The 20,191-nt window shown below is 44.2% G+C and overlaps 1 protein-coding gene across 1 annotated transcript in view; it reads right to left on the bottom strand.

The window, feature by feature from the left end:
* Positions 1-1,265: 1,265 nt before the first annotated feature.
* Positions 1,266-20,191, bottom strand: part of LOC126191044 (cytochrome P450 6k1-like) — a 100,196-nt gene continuing 81,270 nt past the window's right edge. Inside the window, exon 8 of the mRNA XM_049931756.1 lies at positions 1,266-1,734. Coding sequence (XP_049787713.1) covers positions 1,562-1,734 — 173 coding nt within the window. The 3' untranslated portion in view covers positions 1,266-1,561. The remainder of the gene's footprint in view (positions 1,735-20,191) is intronic.

Genomic DNA, 20,191 nt, shown 5'->3' on the forward strand with positions numbered 1-20,191 from the left:
TGTAAGGGGAAATCAACGGGTCGGCCTGCAGTGAGCGAAGAAACGGTTGAACGCGTGCGGGCAAGTTTCACGCGTAGCCCGCGGAAGTCGACGAATAAAGCAAGCCGGGAGCTAAACGTACCACAGCCGACAGTTTGGAAAATCTTACGGAAAAGGCTAAAGCAGAAGCCTTACCGTTTACAGTTGCTACAAGCCCTGACACCCGATGACAAAGTCAAACGCTTTGAATTTTCGGCGTGGTTGCAACAGCTCATGGAAGAGGATGCGTTCAGTGCTAAACTTGTTTTCAGTGATGAAGCAACATTTTTTCTTAATGGTGAAGTGAACAGACACAATGTGCGAATCTGGGCGGTAGAGAATCCTCACGCATTCGTGCAGCAAATTCGCAATTCACCAAAAGTTAATGTGTTTTGTGCAATCTCACCGTTTAAAGTTTACGGCCCCTTTTTCTTCTGCGCAACAAACGTTACAGGACACGTGTATCTGGACATGCTGGAAAATTGGCTCATGCCACAACTGCAGACCGACAGCGCCGACTTCATCTTTCAACAGGATGGTGCTCCACCGCACTTCCGTCATGATGTTCGGCATTTCTTAAACCGGAGATTGGAAAACCGATGGATCGGTCGTGGTGGAGATCATGATCAGCAATTCATGTCACGCCCTCCACGCTCTCCTGACTTAACCCCATGCGATTTCTTTCTGTGGGGTTATGTGAAAGATTCAGTGTTTAAACCTCCTCTACCAAGAAACGTGCCAGAACTGCGAGCTCGCATAAACGATGCTTTCGAACTCATTGATGGGGACATGCTGCACCGAGTGTGGGAGGAACTTTATTATCGGCTTGATGTCTGCCGAATCACTAAAGGGGCACATATCGAATATTTGTGAATGCCTAAAAAAACTTTTTGAGTTTTTGTATGTGTGTGCAAAGCACTGTGAAAATATCTCAAATAATAAAGTTATTGTGGAGCTGTGAAATCGCTTCAATCATTTATAATAACCCTGTATATTAAAGAAATATGTAGCTTACGTCCATCCGGACACTTATTAGGAAATTGCATACAAATTAGAAGTAAATCGGTCAAGTAAGCTTCGAGATTTTTAGTAGTAACACTAAACAACGACTTGTTTTTGAATGGTAGTATGATAGTAAAATTTACGCCTGAAGGAATATACATACTTAAACGTATGGTCTTAGACAATACAGTACAAAAATAACAGTCAGGATTGTTTTATTATATTTAAGTTTGTGTCACAGCTTGTGTTCTCTCTTCGTCGTACAGATTAGAAGTGGAAGGGCCGTTCAATTTGTACATACATAATATTATCGATAGCATACTTATTTCTAGTGTCATATAAGAACAATAGGCTACGAAAGTCATGGTAAATGGGTTCTGCTCATTGAGTTAGGGCCTCAGAGAAATTATTACCACCAATTTTTAATACAGACTACATGAAAATAAGCACTCAACCAGATAATTTTTTTTCACAGAATGTGCGATTGTGATGAATTGAAAGCATTGTCTTTTATAAGGTATCCAGTGATAGATAAGAAGCACTACACTTTGTTTCTCTTCTTGAGTCTCAGTTGGATGCCGCTTTTTGGTTTCAGGATGACTGATCTGGGTTCAAAGGACAAATGGCGAACTGTCTTCTCACACGGTACTACACTGAAGCGTGCGAGCACGTTCGTAAGGCCGACTTTCGTCTGGAGCAGTCCAAACCGCATACCTGGAACAAAAATCAGTAGAACAAAAGAGTGTACTTCTTACTCAACCTTAAAATAAAATAATAATAATATGTTAATGTAGAAAAATGACTCCTGGCAATTTTTTTCTCTAGAATTAAAGATTTTTTGAGAAATGGATAGTCATCACAGCTTCCTGAAACATTAAAATCATATGTCGGATCGGGTCTTGAACTCAGACCCTTACCATTTGCGGGCAATGCTGTTATCCACTTTTTTTTGCATTTTGTTCATCATAGTTCGTAGTATTTGATCATAGCGGGCGTCACATGACATCCGTTGAAGTTCGTTATTGATCCTTTGGTTCAGTTCTTTTTTATTACAGAGACCAGACATCTCCCTGACCGAACACGCTGAGCTACCGTGCCGGCTCCCACTGAGCTGTCCAGGCAAGTAGGAGAACGGTGCTGGTAGAACTGAAGCTCTGATGGAGTGTTGTGACTTGTAGGTGGACAGCTCACTCGCTAAAAGCACTGCCCGGCAAGATTCTAGGTTCGAGTGCCGATCTCACGCATCGTTCTAATCTGCCAGAAAGTTTCAAAAGGTGACACGTTCCGCAGCGGAGTGGAAGATTCACTCTGGAGCTGTCATGTTTCTGGAGATATGTTGTCCATTTTATGTCAGATAGTACTGATTGAGAACACCTTGAATTGTTGATTCCCGGCTTTGGATTATTTGCCATACTGAAATTCAGTAGGAGGAACAAAGAAAATAATGCAACAGCCATTGACAGTTTGCTTTTAGACCCAGTAAAATGCAATGAATTACCTGAAAAACATATGGTTAAATGTTAACAATAAAAAAGCAATGACCAGTTAGGTACAAATTACTGAAGAACAGTACCACGTAGCAGAAATATAAACAATGACTTAATCATTGTGTTCCGGGTGAACGAGGGCATATTTCATCATACACAAAGATGAGTTATAGCAGCAGCAATCCATATAACTGGAGATAATCAAACCACGTCCAGCTATAGACTCATCTCACCCTTTCCAGTATTTTCAAAAGAGTCTGAGGAAGTGGTCCATGGTACTCTAGCAATGCACTTAAGAGAGCAGAACCTGTTCATTGCCTGTCACCTTTGTAAAGGATTCTTTAGAGAGAAAGTACGACAAAACCACACGAATGAAGTCTTAGTAGAATCAAACAAGAAAAACTATCCTGTTGGTATACTTTGTACCTTTGCCAAAGTCTTTGATTTTGTGGACAACAAAATTTTACTTGGCAGACTAAATTTTTATCCCTTAATTGCATTTCTCCTACATGGATAATGTTACCTTCATAATACAAAATAGTCTTATTGACAGACAATGTTACAGGCATGAAAATATTCTCAGGTTGGTAGAAAATAACATATGGAGTTTTACAAGGATCAGTACTACACCCATTCTTATTCTCATACCACATAAATGATCTCCCAAAGACTTGAAAGTCAGTTCAAAAACTGTAAATAAACAGAAGTATACTAATTACTGGTGCAAACTCATTGTTGCCAAACGCAGCTGAGATGACAGCCGAAAATAGGTACAAGTATTTCAGAGTTAACGGTTTAGGGCTTAATCAGACGAACACCCATGACATGCTGCCACAAGAAGTTGTCATTAATGATCACCCTCTACATGAAACACCCTACGGAATATTTCTTGGAGTCGAGTTGGCTGACAATTTAAAATGGAGTCATCAGATGGAAAACAACTCAGTAACCTTAGTTCTGCATGTTTTGCCCCTGGAAACATCTATCATCTATTGACCTAAAAAGAAGAGGGTTGGCTTATTTTGGGTATTTCATTCCTTGTAGTCGCATGGAATTATCTTCTAGGGTACTGTACTCTAAGTAAATGAAATGTTTATCTAGTAAATGATAGTCAGTTTCAGTTGAACTATGATTTGCACAATCAAAATACAAGCTACAAAAATGTACTTTGCCCCCTGGTCCCGGGTTTTGTGGAGTTATGTAACCTGGTGAAAAGGTATTCAAGAAGCTGCCATCTAGCAGAAAGCAAATTCAACGAATCTGAAAGAAAATTAGGAACATATATCAAGTAACTCTCCCTACAAGTTATCTGGAGATCTATGTTCATAGACGTAAAGTTCTGTTAACAACATAACATGTAGCAGAGGTATCTCTAGTATTATCCTCCCCTGTAGATTGTGTCTCCTCTGCAGAAAGTACAGGATCTGTCATTACTCGTCCACTTGAGTGGAAGTGGCGGGTCAGTGGGATATCTGGGCATCCCGGGCGGACACTATGGAGGATCCAGGGTGTTGTATGGTTCGTCCTAACCAACAAGTTACAGGTGCCGTCTCTCACTGAAACTGAGCCAGGGGCCTCACTTCACCTCTTTTGGGGAAACCTGGTTTGTCCAGTGTCAAGTGGAGGCAAACGCAACAGGGTAGGAGTTTACGAACCATATTAAAAACTAAAAACCCGCCTCGATTGCGAAAAAAGCACCTAGTGTTAAGTGTTTATGAACAACTGTCAATTCAAACGTATAGCGAATGAAGATACCACTCAGGAAAATTGCAGCGAGGGACAGGGAAGAACGCTAGGTTCACTCGGTGTGTATGCCTGGGGGTCTCATTCAACATGGTGAAGAGGCTATTCCAGCAACCATTGAGGGAACAGGTGCAACCAACTGCCGATTGTGGTATAAGTTGGCACAAATGATGCCTGTCATCTGAGCTCCGAGGTCATACTTTGGTCATTCCAGCGGTTGGCAGAGAATTCTGAGAAGACTAGAGCTGAGCACAGAGTTTTAACGGAACTCACAATTCGCAGCATTGGCCTCAGAGTTGACTGTAAGTCGAGTGGAAGTGCTGAAGCAGAGGTTTCAAATGTACTGTGACTAGCTAGTCTGCGGCTTCCTGGACTTGCACCATAGGGTTGAGAACTGGACCAAGTGTGGACTATGCAACAGAGTCTGCTACTCATGTAGCTGACTGTGTGAGGTACACACAAGAGATTTTCTTTCAGATTAGACGACTCTCCATCCAATCGAAAGAAATGCCTCCCATATGTGAGAGTATTAAAAGCATTTGCAACAAAATGCGGAAAGCACTGAAGCTCACATAATACTAGGTAAAGAAAGCTGGTTGAAACCTAAAATTGAGAGCATTGAGATTTTTGGGGGAAATTTAACTGCATATCGAAAGAATAGGGAAATGGAGGTGGTGTATTTGTCACAGTAGACATGAAACTCAAATTGGAGCTGCAAGTGAGACTGCTTGAACAAGACTCAGTATCAGGGCTGGGCATAAACGATAATTGGCCACCCACCAGTAACAGAAAACTTTAGTGAAAACCTCTGTTCATTTGTGCGTAAATTCCCCAATCATACTGGAGTCATTGGCCAACACTCCAATCATTCAACAATAAACTTGTTTGTTAGTCGCTGGCGTGATAAGACATCCTGTGAACATTACTAAATGCCTTTTCCGAAAACAACGTAGAACAGATACGTAGGAACCCCACTCATGATGGAAATATACTTGATGTAATGGCAACTAATAGACCTGATCTCTTGAAGGATGTCCACATGGAAACTGGTATCAGCGACCATGATGCAGTACTGGCAACAATGATTGCCAAAGTGGAAAGGAGAGCTGAAACAACCAGAATTATATATATGTTCAATGAACTAAATAAAAGATCAGTTGTGTCATATCTCAAAGAGGAACTTGAAACTTTCAGCACAGATTAGGAACATGCAGAGGAACTTTGGCTCAAATTTAAAGGAATAGTTGACCACGCACTGGATAGATAAGCACCCAGGAGAACAGTCCATAATTGTAGGGAACCTCCATGGTACACACTCACTGTCAAGAAAATTTTTAAAGAAACAGAGATTACTTCATAATAGGTGTAAAGCAAAGCGTAGGGCTATAGATAGAGAAATGCAAAACGAAACATGTTTGGCTGTAAAGAGAGCACTGTGTGATGCCTTCAGTGACTGCCATAGCAGAATATTGTAAAATGATCTTTCACAGAACGCAAAGAAATTCTGGTCGTATGTAAAGGCTGTAAGTGGCATCAAAGTTAGTGTTCAGTCCCTAGCGAATGAGTCAGGAACTGAAACTTATAAAATGACTTTTTTTATAATAATATGAATATTTATATATGTGTTTGGAAAGAGAGAGAGAGAGATTGATTTTTGATTAAGATTTTTTACTTTAAGTTGTAACTGGTAACTGAATTTTGGTTGCTGCCTCCTTGAATGATCAGCTTCTGAACCAATTGGTGACGTATTAGAATTTGGAGGAAGCTATTGTTCTTTAAGGTTTAAAATACGACTCTGTTAGTTACTTGGCCGTATTGCGGATGGCTTTGAGCCCAAGTTTTCGTTTTCGTAGCTTTTCATACCTAATGGACCACTGTTGTAAGTAAATAAGATCAAACAGCAGTCTGCTTTTCGTTAGGCAACTCTTACGCATACTTTACTCGGATTTATCACTAAAATATTAATTTTCATTAATTGTAACAATACGTTCTGAGCGATGGCCTAGCAGCACGTCCTCTTTCCGTAAGATACAGATTAACAGTTTTTTTTAGATTCCACACTCAAAGATTCACAACTACTGTCGTTGCGGGGATTGCGCGCTAAAGAGTTTCTTGCTGTCCAGCTGCGCTTCACTTCACTTCAAGTACTTTTTGAATCACATTTACATTTACGGTATTTACAGGGTGTTTCAAAAATGACCGGTATATTTGAAACGATAATAAAAACTAAACGAGCAGCAATAGAAATACATCGTTTGTTGCAATATGCTTGGGACAACAGTACATTTTCAGGCAGACAAACTTTCGAAATTACAGTAGTTACAATTGTCAACAACAGATGGCGCTGCGGTCTGGGAAACTCTATAGTACGATATTTTCCACATATCCACCATGCGTAGCAATAATATGGCGTAGTCTCTGAATGAAATTACCCGAAACCTTTGACAACGTGTCTGGCGGAATGGCTTCACATGCAGATGAGATGTACTGCTTCAGCTGCTCAATTGTTTCTGGATTGTGGCGGTACACCTGGTCTTTCAAGTGTTCCCACAGAAAGAAGTCACAGGGGTTCATGTCTGGCGAATAGGGAGGCCAATCCACGCCGCCTCCTGTATGTTTCGGATAGCCCAAAGCAATCACATGATCATCGAAATATTCATTCAGGAAATTAAAGACGTCGGCCGTGCGATGTGGCCGGGCACCATCTTGCATAAACCACGAGGTGTTCGCAGTGTCGTCTAAGGCAGTTTGTACCGCCACAAATTCACGAAGAATGTCCAGATAGCGTGATGCAGTAATCGTTTTGGATCTGAAAAATGGGCCAATGATTCCTTTGGAAGAAATGGCGGCCCAGACCAGTACTTTTTGAGGATGCAGGGACGATGGGACTGCAACATGGGGCTTTTCAGTTCCCCATATGCGCCAGTTCTGTTTATTGACGAAGCCGTCCAGGTAAAAATAAGCTTCGTCAGTAAACCAAATGCTGCCCACATGCATATTGCCGTCATCAATCCTGTGCACTATATCGTTAGCGAATGTCTCTCGTGCAGCAATGGTAGCGGCGCTGAGGGGTTGCCGCATTTGAATTTTGTATGGATAGAGGTGTAAACTCTGGCGCATGAGACGATACGTGGACGTCGGCGTCATTTGGACCGCAGCTGCAACACGGCGAACGGAAACCTGAGGCCGCTGTCGGATCACCTGCTGCACTAGCTGCGCGTTGCCCTCTGTGGTTGCCGTACGCGGTCGCCCTACCTTTCCAGCACGTTCATCCGTCACGTTCCCAGTCCGTTGAAATTTTTCAAACAGATCCTTTATTGTATCGCTTTTCGGTCCTTTGGTTACATTAAACCTCCGTTGAAAACTTCGTCTTGTTGCAACAACACTGTGTTCTAGGCGGTGGAATTCCAACACCAGAAAAATCCTCTGTTCTAAGGAATAAACCATGTTGTCCACAGCACACTTGCACGTTGTGAACAGCACACGCTTACAGCAGAAAGACGACGTACAGAATGGCGCACTCACAGACTGCGTTGTCTTCTATATCTTTCACATCACTTGCAGCGCCATCTGTTGTTGAAAATTGTAACTACTGTAATTTCGAAAGTTTGTCCGCCTGAAAATGTACTGTTGTCCCAAGCATATTGCAACAAACGCTGTATTTCTATCGCTGCTCGTTTAGTTTTTATTGCCGTTTCAAATATACCGGTCATTTTTTAAACACCCTGTACATACATTACTGAATTTCTCGTAATAAAATCAGGCACAAATTAGTTTTAAAAAAAGCAGTGAGGCACACATAACATTACAATTTGAGGGTAGCAAAGCAACTACTGAAATGCTTAACTCCTTTTTCAAATGTTCCCTTACAAAGAAAAACTGAATTTAATCCTTGTAGCATTGAAAAGATAAATGAAAGAAGCAGTAGCGTCAGTGGTGTTGAGAAACAGCTGAAATCGTTAAAACTGAACAAAGCTCCAGGGCCCATTGGAATTCCTCTGAGGATCTATAGTTACTTTGGTGCTGAGCTAGCTCCTATTTTAACCATAATGTATCGTAGATCCCTCGAACAAAAAACAGTGCCCAGTTCTTGGAGAAAAGCGCATCTCACACTCATCTACAAGAAGGATAGATGTTATGCATAAAACTATCGTCCAATAACCTTGATATCGAATTGTTCTAGAATCTTAGAGCATATTCTGAGCTCAAACATAGTGAGATATCTTGAACAGAATGACCTCCTCAATGCCAACCAGCATGGATTCCGAAAACATAGATAATGTGAAACGCAACTTGCACTTACTTCACATGATGTACTGAAAGCTTTGGATCAAGGTTGTCAGGTAGATGAAGTGTTTCTTGATTTCCGAAAAGCGTTTGATTCAGTAGCACAGCTAAGCTTATCGTCAAAATTACAATCATATGGTGTATCAAGTGAAATCTGTGACTGGATTGACGACTTTTTGCTGTGGAGAACGTAGCATGTTATCTTGGATGGAAAGTCATCTTCAGATGTAGAAGTAACTTCGGGTGTGCCCCAGGAAAGTGTTTGGGAACCTTGCTGTTCCTGTTGTATATATTAATGATTCTGCCGACAATGTTAATAGTAACATCGGGCGCTTTGCAGATGATGCAGTTATCTATAATAAAGTAGTATCTGAAAGAAGCTGCATAAATACTCAGTCAGATCTTGATAAGATTTCAAAGTGGTGCAAAGACTGGCAACTTGCTCTCAATGTTCAGAAATGTAGAAGTGTACACTTCACAAAAATTAAAAAAAACATATTATCCTATGACTATAATATCAATCAGTTACTGTTGGAATTGGCCAAGTCATGCAGATATCTGGGTGTAGCATTCTGTTGGGATATGAAATGGAATGATCGCATAGGTTCAGTCGCGGGTAAAGCAAGCGGTAGACATCGGTTTATTGTCAGAACACTGGAGAAGTGCAGTCAGTCTGCAAAGGAGATTGTTCTCAAATCACTCTTGCCACCCATCGTAGAATATTGCTCAAGTGTGTGCGACCCATGCCAAATAGGACTAATAAGGGATATTGAACGTATACATAGAAGGGCAGCACGAATGGTCACAGGTTCGTTTGATCTGTGGGATCACAGAGATACTGGAGGAACCAGGCTGGAAGACTCTTGAAGACAAACGTAAACTCTTCCAAGAAAGTCTATTAACAAAGTATCCCCTACGTATCGCTCATGTAGGGAGATCGTAGGGATAAGATTAGAATAGTTACTGCACGCACAGCGGCACTCAAACAGCAACCCTAATACCTTGTACAATGGGACGTACCTTTTGCCATGCACCTGACCGTGGTTTACACAGAGTAATATGTTTATATACGTATATATGTTTATATATGTCAATGTAATCAGTTAAATGTTGTCGTTGTGGTCTTCAGGCCAGAGACTGGTTTGATGCAGCTCTCCATGCTACTCTATTCTGTGTAAGGTTCTTCATCTCCCAGTAGTTACTGCAACTTACATCCTTCTGAATCTGCTTAGTGTATTCACCTCTTGGTCTCCCTCTACGATTTTTACCCTCCACGCTACCCTCCAATGCTAAATTTGTGATCCCTTGATGCCTCAGAACATGTCCTACCAACTGATCCCTTCTTCTAGTCAAGTTGTGCCACAAACTCCTCTTCTCCCCAATTCTATTCAATACCTCCTCATTAGTTATGTGATCTACCCATTTAATCTTTAGCGTTCTTCTGTAGCACCACATTTCGAAAGCTTCTATTCTCTTCTTGTCCAAAGTATTTATTGTCCATGTTTCACTTCCATACATGGGTACACTCCATGCAAATACTTTCAGAAACGACTTTCTGAAACTTTAATGTATACTCGATGTTAACAAATTTTTCTTCTTCAGAAACGCTTTCCTTGCCATTGCCAGTCTACATTTTACATCCTCTCTACTTGGAACATCATCAGTTATTTTGCTCCTCAAATAGCGAAACTCCTTTACTACTTTAAGTGTCTCATTTCCTAATCTAATTCCCTCATAATCACCCGACTTAATTCGACTACATTCCATTATCCTCGTTTTGCTTTTGTTGATGTTCATCTTATATACTCCTTTGAAGACACTGTCCATTCCGTTCAACTGCTCTTCCAGGTCCTTTGCTGTCTCTGACAGAATTACAATGTCATCGGCGAACCTCAAAGTTTTTAGTTCTTCTCCATGGATTTTAATTCCTACTCCGAATTTTTCTTTTGTTTCCTTTACTGCTCAAGATACAGATTGAATAACATCGGGGATAGGCTACAACCCTGTCTTACTCCCTTCCCAACCTCTGATTCCCTTTAATGCCCCTCTACTCTTGTAACTGTCACCTGTTTTCTGTTTCTTTTCTTTTTTTTTCTTTTTTTGTCATCAGTCTACTGACTGGTTTGATGCGGCCCGCCACGAATTCTTTTCCTGTGCTAACTTCTTCATCTCAGAGTAGCACTTGCATCCTACGTCCTCAATTATTTGCTTGACGTATTCCAATCTCTATCTTTCTCTAAAGTTTTTTGCCCTCTACAGTTCCCTCTAGTACCATGGAAGTCATTCCCTCATGTCTTAGCAGATGTCCTATCATCCTGTCCCTTCTCCTTATCAGAGTTTTCCACATATTCCTTTCTTCTCCGATTCTGCGTAGAACCTCCTCATTCCTTACCTTATCAGTCCACCTAATTTTCAACATTCGTCTATAGCACCACATCTCAAATGCTTCGATTCTCTTCTGTTCCGGTTTTCCCACAGTCCATGTTTCACTACCATACAATGCGGTACTCCAGACGTACATCCTCAGAAATCTCTTCCTCAAATTAAGGCCGGTATTTGATATTAGTAGACTTCTCTTGGCCAGAAATGCCTTTTTTGCCATAGCGAGTCTGCTTTTGATGTCCTCCTTGCTCCGTCCGTCATTGGTTATTTTACTGCCTAGGTAGCAGAATTCCTTAACTTCATTGACTTCGTGACCATCAATCCTGATGTTAAGTTTCTCGCTGTTCTCATTTCTACTACTTCTCATTACCTTCGTCTTTCTCCGATTTACTCTCAAACCCTACTGTGTACTCATTAGACTGTTCATTCCGTTCAGCAGACCATTTAATTCTTCTTCACTTTCACTCAGGATAGCAATGTCATCAGCGAATCGTATCATTGATATCCTTTCACCTTGTATTTTAATTCCACTCCTGAACCTTTCTTTTATTTCCATCATTGCTTCCTCGATGTACAGATTGAAGAGTAGGTGCGAAAGGCTACAGCCTTGTCTTACACCCTTCTGAATACGAGCACTTCGTTCTTGATCGTCCACTCTTATTATTCCCTCTTGGTTGTTGTACATATTGTATATGACCCGTCTCTCCCTATAGCTTATCCCTACTTTTTTCAGAATCTCGAACAGCTTGCACCATTTTATATTGTCGAACGCTTTTCCCAGGTCGACAAATCCTATGAAAGTGTCTTGATTTTTCTTTAGCCTTGCTTCCATTATTAGCCGTAACGTCAGAATTGCCTCTCTCGTCCCTTTACTTTTCCTAAAGCCAAACTGATCGTCACCTAGCGCATTCTCAGTTTCCTTTTCCATTCTTCTGTATATTATTCTTGTAAGCAGCTTCGATGCATGAGCTGTTAAGCTGATTGTGCGATAATTCTCGCACCTGTCAACACTTGCCGTCTTGGGAATTGTGTGGATGATGCTTTTCCGAAAGTCAGATGGTATATCGCCAGACTCATATATTCTACACACCAACGTGAATAGTCGCTTTGTTGCCACTTCCCCCACTGATTTTAGAAATTCTGATGGAATGTTATCTATCACTTCTGCCTTATTTGGCCGTAAGTCCTCCAAAGCTCTTTTAAATTCCGATTCTAATACTGGATCCCCTATCTCTTCTAAATCGACTCCTGTTTCTTCTATCACCTCAGACAAATCTTCACCCTCATAGAAGCTTTCAATGTATTCTTTCCACCTATCTGCTCTCTCCTCTGCATTTAACAGTGGAATTCCCGTTGCACTCTTAATGTTACCACCCTTGCTTTTAATGTCACTGAAGGTTGTTTTGACTTTCCTGTATGCTGAGTCTGTCCTTCCGACAAACACATCTTTTGCGATGTCTTCACATTTTTGCTGCAGCCATTTCGTCTTAGCTTCCCTGCACCTCCTATTTATTTCATTCCTCAGCGACTGTATTCCTGATTTTCCCGGAACATGTTTGTACTTCCTCCTTTCATCAATCAACTGAAGTATTTCTTCTGTTACCCATGGTTTCTTCGCAGCTACCTTCTTTGTACCTATGTTTTCCTTCCCAACTTCTGTGATGGCCCTTTTTAGAGATATCCATTCCTCTTCAACTGTACTGCCTACTGCGCTATTCCTTATTGCTGTATCTATACCGTTAGAGAACTTCAAACGTATCTCGCCATTCCTTAGTACTTCCGTATCCCACTTCTTTGCGTATTGATTCTTCCTGACTAATGTCTTGAACTTCAGCCTACTCTTCATCACTACTATATTGTGATCTGAGTCTGTATCTGCTCCTGGGTACGCCTTACAATCCAGTATCTGATTTCGGAATCTCTGTCTGACCATGATGTAATCTAATTGAAATCTTCCCGTATCTCCCGGCCTTTTCCAAGTATACCTCCTCCTCTTGTGATTCTTGAACAGGGTATTCGCTATTACTAGCTGAAACTTGTTACAGAACTCAATTAGTCTTTCTCCTCTTTCATTCCTTGTCCCAAGCCCATATTCTCCTGTAACCTTTTCTTCTACTCCTTCCCCTACAACTGCATTCCAGTCGCCCATGACTATTAGATTTTCGTCCCCCTTTACATACTGCATTACCCTTTCAATATCCTCATACACTTTCTCTATCTGTTAATCTTCAGCTTGCGACGTCGGCATGTCTACCTGAACTATCGTTGTCGGTGTTGGTCTGCTGTCGATTCTGATTAGAACAACCCGGTCACTGAACTGTTCACAGTAACACACCCTCTGCCCTACCTTTCTATTCATAACGAATCCTACACCTGTTATACCATTTTCTGCTGCTGTTGATATTACCCGATACTCATCTGACCAGAAATCCTTGTCTTCCTTCCACTTTACTTCACTGACCCCTACTATATCTAGATTGAGCCTTTGCATTTCCCTTTTCAGATTTTCTAGTTTCCCTACCACGTTCAAGCTTCTGACATTCCACGCCCCGACTCGTAGAACGTTATCCTTTCGTTGATTATTCAATCTTTTTCTCATGGTAACCTCCCCCTTGGCAGTCCCCTCCCGGAGATCCGAATGGGGGACTATTCTGGAATCTTTTGCCAATGGAGAGATCATCATGACACTTCTTCAATTACAGGCCACATGTCCTGTGGATACACGTTACGTGTCTTTAATGCAGTGGTTTCCATTGCCTTCTGCATCCTCATGTCGTTGATCATTGCTGATTCTTCCGCCTTTAGGGGCAATTTGCCACCCCTAGGAGAAGAGAGTGCCCTGAACCTCTATCCGCTCCTCCACCCTCTTTGACAAGGCCGTTGGCAGAATGAGGCTGACTTCTTATGCCGGAAGTCTTCGGCCGCCAATCCTGATTATTTATCAAAATTTAGGCAGTGGCGGGGATCGAACCCGGGACCGAAGACGTTTTGATTACGAATCAAAGACGCTACCCCCCCTTTTTGTTTTTTTTTTTTTTACACTAAGGGTTACTAAAAGGAGCATGACGAGTTTTGCTGGAGCGTTGTCTTACGATTCGCTCATTGAATTTGTATCTGCCTGCATGTAGTTCTGCTACAAAAGAATTAAAAATCTGGCTTTCAGAGAGTGTTTTTTTTTTACCCCCTTTTTTTAGACGCTACCCCCTTTTTGGACCACTTTTTTCCCTTAAAAAGCCCCTTAGGAAAATGGAACTAAAAAAATAAATAAATAAAAAAATAAAAAACTTAAGTGCCACCGCCACTTGTCATCCTATAACAAAAAAATCTGATCCACTTCAGGCGTTGGCTCCTGAGTAAACCCACCCCAAAGGGCTGCCTATAGACCAGGGGATGTATGGGAAATCAAGGTTAGGGCTATCCGTTGCCACTTTTTTATTTTTTTTTTTAGTATGATTACATTTAGGGAGCGTGTACAAATGAGAATTCTAGTAACTAAGTGTTACAAGTAAGTGTTACAACAACAAATGTGCCATAAAAGAGTAATCAAAAAAATAAAAATATATACCACTGATTTAATTCTAACTAAAAGGTTCTTCAATAATGTAACTGGTTTCACTTGGAGCCTCGCCATCACATGGAATCTCCAATAGCGCCTTTGAAGGGCATCTGCAACGGAGGAATTCTGCTTCGCTAGTGCCTCAAGGAAAACAGTATCCTTGCAGTAGCTTGTCTCTTCCTTTGGTCATGGCTGACAAGGCAGAACGTTGAGCCGTTAGTGTGATGCGGCACAGCACATTAACCACAGCCTGGCACTCCCCAGCTGAGTGGGGGGTTAACGAAAACGCTGCGTAAATAATTTGCGAAGAGCGTACGGTATTTCGGTGTGCGTTCGAGGGCATTGTGAGCATTTTGTAGGAACCACCAGTAATCAAGCTGTTCTTTCTCTCCGTCGCTAAAGATGTAGGCGACGGTAAGTCCTTTGAACCATGTAAGCGCATGATATTTTGCAGCCGGAAAGTAAGTTTCATCGGGACAGAGTAGGGTCTGCGGGTCAATCATATCAGGCGTGACCCGGAGGTAACAAGCCAATATCTTCTGTGTTAGTCGCCAAACTCCGGATGATGATGCGCAAGTAAAACGATGTTCATCGGTATCCAAAAGGTGACAATCTGGGCAATAAGGGTAGTCTGCCAGTCCAATAGTGTGAAGTCGCTGGCGTGTGGCATATTTTTTGTTGGCGATCTGATACCACTTCGAACGCACCGTGGATGACAGAAAGTGGTGGTGTATCGTTTTCCACACTCTTGGCCAGTGAACCGTAGGGTACTTGTTTTCCACCACGTTATGGTGAACAGCCCGCAGAAGGTTGGTATAAAAACCTTTCGCCTTTGGTGGACGTGTGGCGGAGAGGTTCGAGCTGACATAGCTGTAATCAAGAATGAAGGTCGACACATGGGAGAGCTGTGGTGCGACGTGCGCAACCGACACCGGCGGGACGTTAGAGACTGGCATCAGAACCTGTAGTAAACGACCCGTGAGAGAGGTATGTTGACTTTTCCATCGTTTCCTCATGTTGCTCATGTAAAGGGCAGCTGCTCTCGCCCTGACGTTGACCAATCCCAGCCCTCCTTTGTGCACTGGGAGGGTAAGAGTGTCGTATCGTACTTTAAAGATATGACCTGCGGAAACGTAGTAACTGAAGGCCGCCTGAAGCCGCGACCTATCTGCAGCGGTAGTGGGAGGACCTGTGCCACGTGGTTGAGTTTGGATGCTACGTAGAGGTTCAGGTATTCAACACGTTGTAGCTGATTCAAGTCCCGGAGCAGGTTGTGTCGCACCATTGCGCGTATGATCTGTAATAACCGTCGGTAGTTTGCTGCAGCTGTTTTACGTACATCTTTCTTGAACGTGATTCCCAAATATCGCAGATCAGAAACTGGTGGGAGGGGAGCGAGGGCTTCCGGCCCGAGACCACGCCCAATGTCCAACGCCGCCGACTTGTTGATGTTCAGAAGACTGCCTGCGGCCTGTCCGTATCGCTCAATCCAGGTTAGTACGCTTTGAACTTCGTCATTGAAACGAACCAGCAGTAGCAGGTCGTCAGCGTATGTCCTATAGCGAAAGGTGACGTCCCGCAGCGTGATGCCAGATAGGCGGTGGTTAAGGCCCCCTAGGAGTGGCTCGAGTGCGATTGCATTAAAGGTAGGTAGAAAGGGGACAACCCTGTGGTAGAGACCTCTTAATGGGTACTGGTCCTACCGTCCTTCCATTGACCTGGACGTGTGAGCTGGCTGCGGTCCAAAGACGCCGTAGGGTGTCGATGAGGCCCGGGGGGAATCCCATACAGTCCATCACTCGTAGGAGGAAGTTGTGGTGCACTCTATCAAAGGCGCGGTTGAAATCGACGGAGACGATCGCCGCTCTCAGACGGCACGCAGAAGCGATCGCTAGTAAGTCCCTGCAGTCACCGGTGGCCATGTGTATGTTAGCTTCTCCCACCTGCGACGTCTGTTCTGGAGCGAGGATCATCGGCAAAGTCGTCTTAATACGGCTCGCCATAATCCTGGTGAAAATCTTGTAATCGGCGTTCAGCATTGTAAGCGGCCGATAGTCGTTAATCGATAGCCCTCCACCTGGCTTGTGTACTGGCTTGAGGAGACCTTCTACAAACGCTGGCGGCACAACACAGTCTGGAGACATAAGTTCGCGGAACATTATAACCCAGCGAGGCATCATGATGTCACGGAAAGTCCGGTAGAATTCGATGGGCAATCCATCAGGTCCAGGAGATTTATTGGCCGCACCTTTGTCCACGGCGTCTTCGACTTCTTCGAGTGAGATTTCCTCTGTTAGTGCATTCACGGTGGCCTCGTCGATAGTACGTGTTACCTGCTGTAACACTTCAGTAGTGGCCTCGTCATTGACGGTTCTTTCCTTGTAAAGATGACGAAAATGATCCTCCACCGCCTTTACTATGGTTTCTTGGGTCGTACAGAAGCGACCGTCATGTGTCCTGAGTTGTGTGATTAAAAGTTGGCGTTGTCGGCGCTTATCCACCACAACGTGGTGCATAGTGGGTTCCTCTGCAACCGTTCGGTCGTGCCGTCGCGAGCGGACTACTGCACCTTCTAGTTGACGCTTCGTCAATGATAGTATGTGAGCCTTGATTCTGCTTTGGTCATGTTGTCTCTCCGGGGAAGGGGGTAAGGCGTCGAGGTCCCTGAGTGCCGCGTAGTAAAAATCGAGGGTCTGTCGATGCCACGCAGTCACGTCCTTGCCATATCGCGTAAGTGTCCTACGGATTGCTGGTTTGGCACAGAGGAGCCACCACTCCAGGGTCGAGGTGTATCGTGGGTGGCGGCGTTCACAGTCAGTCCACGTTGCTGCAACTTGCCGACGGCAATCCAGGTCCTGGAGATGAGTTATGTTGAGCTTCCAAAAGCCATTGCTGCGCCAGACTTGTTGGGGGCGTAGGTGTATAGTGCAGATATAGGCACTGTGATCGGAATAGGCTTGAGGCCATAATTCGGCGTCCACCACACCTTGTGTGAGATCTTGTGACACATATATGCGGTCAAGTCGGCTGGCCGAATGACTGGTAAGATGAGTGTTGCCAGAGCGGTTACCGTGGACTTTTTCCCACGTGTCGCACAAGTGAAGTTCTTGGATCATCGCACCCAGTTCCGGACAAGGCATGTAATGTGGGATTTGGTCCTTGGGGTGAAGTACGCAATTAAAATCGCCGGCGAAGACGCTGTGGTCGTATCGCCCAAGGAAAAGGGGAGCGACATCTGTGGAGTAGAATCTGGCGCGGTCGTGACGTCTTGTGGTACCCGACGGCGCGTAAACATTAATGAATCGGGTGTTGAGTGCCGTAAATGCTATTCCTCGCGCGGAGGGAAGAAACGTGACGTCGGTAACTTCAATACCTTCACGCACTAATATTGCCACTCCGGTGTCTGCAGGGCTACCGGGCGTCACATGTGTGGCGTAACCGTAAAAGTGCGGGAGTGGAGTCGTTTTCACTTCTTGTAGGAAAGCAAAGTCAACTCCCATGGCTCGTATCGTTTCTTTCAAAAGTTGGATCTTGATAGGAGAACTGATCATGTTGATATTCATTGTCGCCAGGCGGTAAGCCCGGCAACGCGTTGTTTGGGCGAGGTTATCCGTGTTGAAGTTGGAGAGAAGCGAACATCGGAAGTGATGTCACCCCCCGCCAAACGCGGTCCTCCTTGTGCTGCTTATGCTGCATGATCCGGCGGCGCCTCAGCTGGCCGCGGGTCGGGATCTTGTGTCTCGACGTCCTCGGCCCACGAAGCGGGCGCGGATGTCTGTTCATGTTCCATAGCCTCGGAATGTTTGGTAGTAAGGGACCGGGCGACGTCGCTGCCTGCACTGGTACCTTCCCGCTGCTCACTGTTTCTGTCAATGGGCTGATGTTCGAAAGCTGCATGTTTTTCTGTCTGTTCTGCAAGGTTGGAGCCAGTGGAAACAGCCTCAGCTTCGCGGCTGGCTTCTTGAGTGGTCAGTTGTTCTTCCCCGGCCGAATGCGAACCGCTGTGTTCCGACACGGTCCGACGACGGCGCTTTCGGCGTTTCGGTGATCGCTGATTCCGTACATGGCCTTCATTGTCAGAAGACGGCACTGACTCACGCTCCGCCGGAACAAACGCTTCGGTCGGTACAATAAGGGAATCAATTGCCATCTTGCCGGCGTCAATGTCTGTCGCGTTCGGTAGCTCCAGAGTCGTAGTACTATTTTCCACCACTGGCCAGGTCGGCGGATCATCCAGGTTTTTGTCCGTGGAAAGTGATTCTTGTACCGCTGAAGCGGTCGGCCGTGTCTGTTGTGTGGAGAACGTCGTGAGCGCCGCCGCGTAAGTCACGGGTAGAATAGTCTTCGCCGCTGGTGGTGCAACGTCCTTCGGTGGGAGTTGTGTGATCCGACGCTGGAGGCACTCGGAACGAAGGTGTCCTTCTTTGCCGCATCCGGAACACGTCTTCGGCTGACCGTCATAAATAACTATGGCCCGGCATCCTCCTATCTGTAGATAGGATGGCACGTGTCGTTGGAGATCTATGCGCACTTGGCGTACTCCATTGAGTACTGGATACGTCTTAAACTGGGTCCATTTTTCAGCCACGTGTTCGTGTACCGTGCCGTAGGGGCGGAGCGCCGCTACAACTTCTGCCGCCGGGAGTTCAAATGGAAGTTCGAATATGCGGATAGTCCGCAGTCCCATTGCGGCATGGCCGACCTCGACGTTGCCAACATTGCCATCTGCGTGGCAGAAGCGGAGTTCTTGTTTCATCTCACGAAGCACCTTGTCGCATGTAGTTTCGTTTATGAGCTTTACATAGACCGTGCTACTGACGATCGAAAAGTGAATGCCGACAATGTCGGCAGCTGGGATCTTGGCTTCCTCTTTTAAAAAGCGTTCGACTTCGAGCGCCTTTGGTCGGGTAAAGTCGTTCCGAAATGTGAATTTCAAGGTTGATCTTCTGTATTGGTTTGCCATGGTCTTGTAGCGCTACGGCGTCACGTTAGTGTCGGCCGAAGAAAGTAAACAAGGCGCCTCTCTGGCAGCGGAGAGCACACACCGCACGTCTGCCTCGCTCGGCTGCGAGAGCCGCACTGCCCCTAGACCACTGGTATTTATTTTTTCTGTACAAATTGCAAATAGCCTTTTGCTCCCTGTATTTTACCCCTGCCACCTTCAGTATATGAAAGAGAGTATTCTAGTCAGCATTGTAAAAATCTGTAAGTCTACAAATGTTAGAAACATAGGTTTGCCTTTCCTTAATCTATGTTTTAAGATAGGTCGTAGGGTCAGTATTGCCTCACGTGTTCCAAAATTTCTACGGAATCCAAACTGATCTTCCCCAATGTCGGCTTCTACCAGTTTTTCCATTCGCCTGTAAGGAATTCGTGTTAGTATTTTGCAACCATGACTTATTAAACTGATAGTTCGGTAATTTTCACATCTGTCAACGCCTGCTTTCTTTGGTATTGGAATTATTATATTCTTCTTGAAGTCTGAGGGTATTTCGCCTGTCTCATACATCTTGCTCACCAGATGGTAGAGTTTTGTCAGGGCTGGCTCTCCCAAGGCTGTCAGTAGTTCTAATGGAATGTTGTCTACTCCTGGGGCCTTGTTTCGACTTAGGCCTTTCAGTGCTCTGTCAAACTCTTCACGCAGTATCATATGGTTCAATTGGCTCTGAGCACTATGGGACTTAACATCTGAGGTCATCAGTCCCCTAGAACTTAG

This window comes from Schistocerca cancellata, chromosome 6, assembly GCF_023864275.1.
Source record: "Schistocerca cancellata isolate TAMUIC-IGC-003103 chromosome 6, iqSchCanc2.1, whole genome shotgun sequence".
NCBI lineage: Eukaryota > Metazoa > Arthropoda > Insecta > Orthoptera > Acrididae > Schistocerca > Schistocerca cancellata.